Source organism: Frankliniella occidentalis, unplaced genomic scaffold (assembly GCF_000697945.3).
Source record: "Frankliniella occidentalis isolate FOCC.00 unplaced genomic scaffold, Focc_3.1 Scaffold8, whole genome shotgun sequence".
Lineage (NCBI taxonomy): Eukaryota > Metazoa > Arthropoda > Insecta > Thysanoptera > Thripidae > Frankliniella > Frankliniella occidentalis.
The window spans coordinates 2,976,440-2,984,210 of NW_026267138.1; the positions used below are offsets into that span (position 1 = coordinate 2,976,440).

Genomic DNA, 7,771 nt, shown 5'->3' on the forward strand with positions numbered 1-7,771 from the left:
AGCGAGCGGCCTACACAGCACCCTGCAGGCGCGCAGAGACCCGCCCGCGCGCCCCGCCCCGTAATCGGACCTATGGCCACCGGAGGAAGCCGCCATAACAGACGGGCAGTCATGGTGGACACGCCTAGTTACGCACATAGACGCGCCGTGACACTAGACAAAAGGACGTCCGTCAGACAACGACCTCCCAAGGACGGGGCGCGCCTCGCCCGGGCGCTGGACACGGCCGATCGACGATCGATCCGCAGCCGGAGTCCGACGGCGACGCCACGCCGAGTAGACAACCGGGTAGACCGTGTCCACAGCGGCGGCCACAGCGACCTTTTAGAAGGGCGGCTTGGCTTCCCCCCCCCTCTTACCCCCTGTTTTCTTTCCTCCCCATCATCACCGGGGGTGTCAGAACGAAGTCCTAGGGCGGTCCATATCTCCCGCTCTCCCCTCTCACCCGCGGCAACACGCCCCGCACACGCTCGCGTCACGCTCGGCCGACTGCCGTATGTTTCACCGCGCACTGCTGAGCGTGTGGGTAAGAAGAATGGGGTGGGGCAAGCGGGGGAGGAGGGGCCACACTGTAAATAGAACAGTTTACCAAGCGGACGGAAGGAAATGCGTGTGCGGCAGGGAGGCAATTCCCTTTGCATTTTTGAACCACCGTGAATTGTTGTGTGTGTGTGTGTGTGTGTGTGTGTGTGTGTGTGTGTGTGTGTGTGTGTGTGTGTGAAATGAGATTTTAGGTCTACCAGACATCAAGTATATTAAGAAATTAATATTTCAGCACACGCCAGCCGCAATTTTAGGGAAAACACGTCGCAAAGCAAGCCGTCGTGTTTTCAGAGGGGAGCAAATGCAGCGGGGGGAAAGGGAGGGGGAAGGAGAAGGCTAAGACAGGCAGCAGCAGCAAGGAGAAGGGGAGGCGTTGAGAGGAACGCTTTTTGTCGCCGTCCACGTCCAGGCCGGGCGCGCTCCCTCAACGTCACTAAGTGCCCCAAGGAGCAAACAGACCTGGTGGCCGGGGGGCCCGACCGGGGTAGGCGCCAGCGCAGAGGGGAGGAGGAGGAGGGGGATGCGGGGTCCCAAGGCCACGGGAGGCAGAGGGGAGGCGCAGAAGCGTGGTGGTGGAGCGGGCCAAGTGAACGGCAACCCGTATTGCCAGACGGTTCGCTCGTGCAGCGCAGTTGAAATGACAGTGTCCGCCGCAGACCGCCCGGCCCGCCCAGCTCGGCGGCCCTTTCCACTGATAAGGCACGGTGAGGGCAAATGTGTGCTGCTTGTTCAACTGCGGCGGGTACTAGTACCTGTGCGCCCATACGGGCGGGACAGCTGTTGTCAGGGGGGAAACGTCGTCGTTAACCGAAACAGAAAAATAAAAACACGTTTTCTCCTTCTGTTCGAGACAGTCTTGGGGACTATGCGAGCGCGCGGAGGCCGTGATGGGTCGGGCGTGCCGTGTGCGGCGTGGGACCGCCTCGGACTTATCGCGGTTAGCTTTGGCGTTCGCACGGACCCACGGACACACGAGGCTGATTGTGGGTGGCTATCGCCCCCCCCCCGCCCCCTCTAGAAGAGGAGACGCACACATCTGCAGACGCGCGCCGCTGCCGCACCTGCCGTGCCGCAGCAGCCACTGGATCTTCAATCTCCATACCCTGACCTTAACCGCCAAAGCAAAGACGCGCCTCTACACTGTCGGAGAAAATGTGTCGGCGAAGCAGTGAGGAAACGCGGCCGGCGCCAGCGCCAGGGCCCCCACCCCCACCCCGACCTTTTGGTCCCTCAGGTGTCATATCCTCATGGCCCAGCACTTGAGAAAAGTCCACTACAAAGTCACACTGACGCAACGACACTCCAAGGGGGTCATGGGAAAGGGGGGGGAGGGGAGGCGCTTCCGGGAAGACACAAACGTCCGCATCGCGAAACGCGCCTAGGCTATCCCCGCGCGGAATGTTTTGAATTTTGTAGCAGATTTCATTGGCGATCCCATATACAGACTCGGCGAGCTCGGCGTCGCGTGGGAGGCGCGGCACGCGTCTCCATATGCCGCCGCTTTGTCGTCCATAGGCGGGCAGAGCCGCACCCCGCGTCCCGAAACAAAACAGGCAAAACTACAACTCTGCGTGCGACGCTCGCGGTGCGACCGAAACGACCGGCTGTAAAACTATACCGGACAAACTGACACAAAGTTGGATGCAGCTCCTGGAGGGGGGGGGGGCGACCCCATTTACCCCGCCCGATCCGCGGCGCTGCATGTCGAGCGCAATGTTATCGACATACATGTCAGAAGACTCCGCCGCCACTGCGCCGACCCCCAACCGGCCTGGCCCCTATGAAACGGGTCGCGCGAGTCGGCGTGGGGCAAAAATGTGGGGAGGGACACACGGCGGCGTGCCGCGGCGCCACGGCAAGGGTTGAGCAGCCAGCGCGCAGCGTCGCGAGCCGCGCGGCGTTTTCAGCAGCAATGTCAACCAATTTCTGCCTCGCGGTCCGCGACGAACAAGTCGCTGCTGCTGCTGCTGTTACAACTCTACTGCTGCTGCAACTCTGCTCCGCGAAAGCCGCGGCCATAGTCTAGTCGGCCCGTCGTCACGCCCTTGGCAGCAGTACCTCGTCCGCGCCTGGCCGGGCCGGACCCGCGAGTCGCGGTCTGCAAGCGGCCGTCAGGTTGTAGGCGTAGAAATTGCTTTAGGTTTTAGGGAGGTTGAGATAGTTTTCACTGCCTTCCTAGGGGGTCTTTTTAGAGTCTGCCATGCTATGGGAGAGTTATTCCCGCGCAAACTACATTTCCCAACTGAAAAATAGTTTTGGGCTAACGGGAAAATTTTCAACGATGTGATAAATTTACAATTTGAGATTCTAAATTTACAAGCACTTTTTTACCGACTTCGAATTGACCGACAAGCTAGAATGGGCTGTCGCAAATTTACAACACAATTTGAAAATAAAAATTACAAGAAATGTTGTAAATTATAGACGAGGATATTTCGTTTACAGTGCCCGGTCCGACCAGGCTTCCATTGTGGCTTTATAGTTCAATGAAATGGCCGAGAGAAAGGACAATTTGTGTGCGGTCTCCACAGTTGACAAGGCACAGGATTAGAGAAGGATGCAGCCAGTCCAGTCCAGCCTGCCGCCGGAGAGCGGGGGTCGCCAGGACGCCGCCCGGCTCAGCTCAGGGCTCAGACGCAGCGACGCGACACTGACCTGGGCAAGCTGCACCGCCCCGCCCTGCCCCGCCCCGCCACCGCCAAGCATAACCTAACCTAACTCGACACACCTCAGCACCTCGGCTCACCTCCCGGCGCGCGTCGCCCGCGACTATGAATACCCGTCGGTCGGGTAGAAAGGGGAAAGGGGAGGAGGGGAGCAGCCCACCTGACCGCTAACATTGATGACTGATGCCGAGGGGGTGCCAGGAGGCGCCAGGGCGAGCGGCGGCGTCCTCATTCCTCGCGGTGGTCGTGGCCAGGCCCTATCCTCCTTCCTCTTCCTCGGGGGTAATTAACGTCGCGATGTCGCCTCTACCGAGTCGTGAATTACGCAACGTGCAGATGAGCGTGTTAAGGCCACTTACACGGTGCTCCCGGCCCGGCCCTGCCTGGCCCGACCCGCGAGGTCCAGCTGTCCAGCCCAGTCCAGTCCGGACGGCCCACGCCCACGGCGTTTATCAAGCGTCAGGAAAGCGAAGGGATCATTCGGGATCATCCCGTCCCGCCGCAGCCTCCGGTTGTGGCGAACGAAAGGGCCGCAATGCAAACGTGTCTCTTGCACGGACAAAAAAAAAGTAAGGTGTCCCAGCTAACATATAGTCGGCCAATAATGGTCTTAGCTAATGTTCTCATCAGATATGGGCAAACGTTACCAGCTGTAGCAGCTATAGTTAGTCTAGGCTCTGTCATGGCATAAGCCTATTAGCTCCCAACGCTAATGTATTTACCAGTACCAGAAAAGTAAGATTAGCTTCTACGGCTTCCAAAGGTTGATAATTGGCTGAGCGATAGCGAAGCCTATTACTCCAGTGGTGGTCATCAAAAAGTTTCGTGTCTGTCTGTGTGTCTGTCTGTCTGTGTGTCTGTCTGTCTGTTTGTCTGTAAACACGATAACTCGAGAACGGGTTGAGCTAGGTACCTGACATTTTTAGCGTAGCTTTGTAGCATAAAAAGCAAGAACTGTATTGATTTTAAGCCCTCTAGCTTAAAAATTGACCGGTCAAAAAAATCAAAAACGAATACCCCAAAATATTACTTCTAATTTTTTTTATTTTTTTACATCTTCCTAAGACGTAACTCGTCAAAGTAGAACCCTTTGGGCCAAAATTTTGTGCGTTTGGCTCTATCTCTAACCGTTTAGTCGCCAGGGGGTGACATCCACACGAAAATGACCCCAAACCATTTTAATGTTGTTTCTCAGACATTTGATGGTCTCTGGTGGGGCAACTCGTCAAAATAAAATCCTGGGGGTAAAAGTTGTGTCCTTTGGAGCCGAAGGCCTATCACCAACTCTGCCTTTTGCCCGACTCGGGTGTCAGCGCCGCAGGCCTAGGTAGATGTATGCCAGGCGCGTCGCAGCGTAACAGTGTTTCGTGAGATATCGCGAAGCCTGTTACGCGAGACGTGGTCTGGCGTACATCTACCTAGTATAACATGGGAATCAGTCATGTTTTTATGACATTGGGTTGAGTGCACAATTTGATCGACTGTCACAGTGTCGGACAGAAATTTGGGGACTTGGCGAAGGCGCACAGTGCCACTAAGCGCGGCTTAATGCATGACGCTTCCAGAGTATGACTGAAAGAGCGTGGCATTTCATCTCCGAGAGCTGACGTCACCAGAATTTGCCATCCAGTGTCTAACTAGTTATAGCTCGCGGTACGAAATCAAAGAGCGATCGGTGCGAACGGGAAACGGCATCACCAGCCATCCTGCGCATTAGCAGTGGAGGGGATTGAAGTCGCACGGAGAGGCGCGTACTTTTTTGCATGGGGAACATCCAAAAAGTTCGCCCGTCATTCGCCGTTACGAACCTGCCAGAATCAACCTCTGCAAGCTCTCATAACGCCTGGTAGGTAGGCTACGTCTTGCATGCAGCGCATTCGCGTACTGCGGGTAGCCTACCCCGAGTCTCGCAGGCGCCGAGGAGCTCCCGCAATTTGCCGAATGAAAAACGGCGTTCTTTCTGAACGATCCCTTAGGTGAAAGCTCCACCAGGGTACAGGACAGTTAGCAACGTTAGTGACTGGATCAACAATGACGGCGTAGAAAAGTTCACTGCCAGAGAGAAATAACGTTTGCAGCACAGGCGACTCGTGTGCTAGCCCTTAGAAATTACAAAATATTGTTCACCACCTTTCCTAGCGGCTGCACTTGCTTTGGTCTGTCCATGTAACATAAGTTACAAGGGCTTATTTTATTACCTCGGCCTAACGAGCTAAAATGCATAGTCGAGAGAGCTAATCATTCGTTAAGGCAGCTAATGCAATTACTTTTCTGTGACAGTGTGCTCCAGCCTCTGGTTGAGGAGGGCCGGGCCGCAGCCGGGCCGCGGGTGTGCAGGCAGGTGCAACAGCCGGGCCGGGCCTGTCGTGGCCGCGGGGCCGGCCCTGATAAAGCCTGCACCTCACGCCCCGCGGCCGCGGGCACCGCGAGTGCGAGAGAGAAGCAGGCGCCGCGAGCTTACACTGCACACACGCCTCGCCCGCACCTGTTCGACGGCGCGGCTCACCCGGGGGGCTGACAGCAACGGCAGGAGCCCGGCGCAGAGTGACGCAAGGGCGGAGACACGCTCGTGACCCACTGCACTGCAGGGAGAGCACGGGGGCGCGGGGGGAGGCCGTCACCAAGGGGCGTGAGAACGGCGCTCCTCCTCCCCCGTGCAGTGCAGTCCCTCCCAAAGCGTGTCGCGCGCCGGCCCCGCCGCGGCCCCGGCCCCGGCGTCACAGTGGCTGAGCGCCTGCATTGTGCACAGGCAGGCGCCGTACCGCGCACCGCAGCCTGCAGAGCCTGCAGAGCGCACAGCTCCAGGAGGGAGGCCCACCCGGGAGCCTCCAGAGTCAGGAGCACACGGAGAGCAGTCGCGTCCAGTCTCACCTCAGGCCTGTCGCCCATGGGCGTGGACCGCCATGCGGCTCCGCGGACCTACGGCGAACTGGACAGCCATGGATAATGGCGAGTTCACCGTCGGACGGCCGGTGCTGGTGCTGTCGGTGGTGGCGGAGGTAATCCCTTGTGCATCACAGTGCTGCGGCCGCAGCAGCGCGCTGACAGGGGCGCCATCGCATTCACATTACGACCGTCACGTCACGTTTACCGCGTCGCCCTCGCGGCTCCACGGGGTATATCGTCACGCCGTCACGCCGGCGCGTCTCCGCTGCGCTACCGCCCTACCGCACGAGCCAGTGGTACCAACCGCACGCCACGAGCGCGCGCGCCACACTGGGGCCGCCGCGGGGCGCCGCGTAGCGCCGCGTGGAGCAGCGCGCCCCGCCCCGCAGCGGCGCCGCGGCGGCGTCCCATCAGCGTCGCCAGCGCGGGCCTGCTGGGCCCGCTGGGCCGGCCTGGGCCCAGGGCCCCGGGCCCCGGAGACAACTCAATCAGCGGGCGCGTCACGACGCCGTCCCATAAGCGCACGCGTCCCCGCCTTGTTTGTCTACATATGAGACCACCGCGTCCCCTACCGCGGGGCTGGCAGGGGCACTTACATGAGACTTGGGCACATATCGTGGCGACAGTCACGGTGCGGTGCCCTCTCTGGCCGGTCCGCAGACAGATTAGATGAGAACGACTGTATTGGGTATTCGGACCGGCCCTCCATACACCACCACCCCAACACACCACCACGGACGGAAAAGGGGCTCCGCACGGTAGCAAGAGCCGACCGGCGGGTAGCCTGGAACATGATGACACCTCCTCCCTCCTCGTGGCACCGCGGCGTAAGGGGGAGAGGGGGGCGAGCGAGGCGGACATCCCTTGCTGCTACAGGCTACAGAGGGTGGTTGTAGCCTCGGGCACGTCATAAGGCTCACAGTTAACACCTTACGAAGCAAAATATACCAAATCCTGTGAAGGATTTGCTACCTACAAAGTTTCCAAATCCTTCGTAGATACGAAGGATTCGGCATTTTTCGCCGTAAGGTTTTAACAGTGCTGACTCCCCGCAGAAGCTTTGTTGGCCGGGGGAAGTACCCCGGCGGCGGCTCTCATCTCTGGTTTAAACTGTTGCGATGGAAACTCGCAGCGCATCACACTAGTAGTCGAGAGGCGAAGGGCGGCGGCGGGGCAGGTTGTGGCGCGGTGGGGCCAAGCAAGGGCGGGGCAGCCAAACACGCGACTGCCAAACCAGCGCAACAGGCCCCGGCAGTGACATTGTGACACTGATGAGCGGGACACAATGCAATGAGAGTGAGGCGGCGGTGGTGGGGCGCTTGATTGAGCGTCGATCACAGAGAGGCCGGTGATTAGCGCGGGCTGAACCTCATCAGTTTTATTAGGATGTGCTGGGGGAGGGCAGCCGTGCGATTCAGGAGATCGTTCAAGAGGGGCTCTCTTATACCTCCTTCCTTGTTGCACTCATGGGGTAGGTATAGGAGAGCCCCTCTTGAACGATCTCCTGAATCGCATGGCAGAGGGCCGCCATAATACCGCCATTTACATCTAAATACAATTGAACGGCCTCGACGGGCGCGGCTAGGGGCGGGGTAGGTCGAGGTAGGTCGAGGTAGAGCGAGGTAGAGCGAGGTAGAGCGAGGTAGGGCGAGGTAGAGCGAGGTAGGGCGAGGTAG

General features: G+C 58.9%; 1 protein-coding gene across 2 annotated transcripts in view; it reads right to left on the minus strand.

Annotated features, from left to right (window-relative positions):
• Positions 1-6,417, minus strand: part of LOC113208479 (uncharacterized) — a 113,288-nt gene extending 106,871 nt beyond the window's left edge. Inside the window, exon 1 of one of the 2 annotated variants that reach the window (XM_052274410.1) lies at positions 6,081-6,417. In XM_052274410.1, the coding sequence (XP_052130370.1) occupies positions 6,081-6,098 (18 nt within the window). In that variant the 5' untranslated portion in view covers positions 6,099-6,417. The remainder of the gene's footprint in view (positions 1-6,080) is intronic. The other variant, XM_052274396.1, reaches the window with a different exon arrangement.
• Between the last annotated feature and the right edge of the window lie 1,354 nt (positions 6,418-7,771).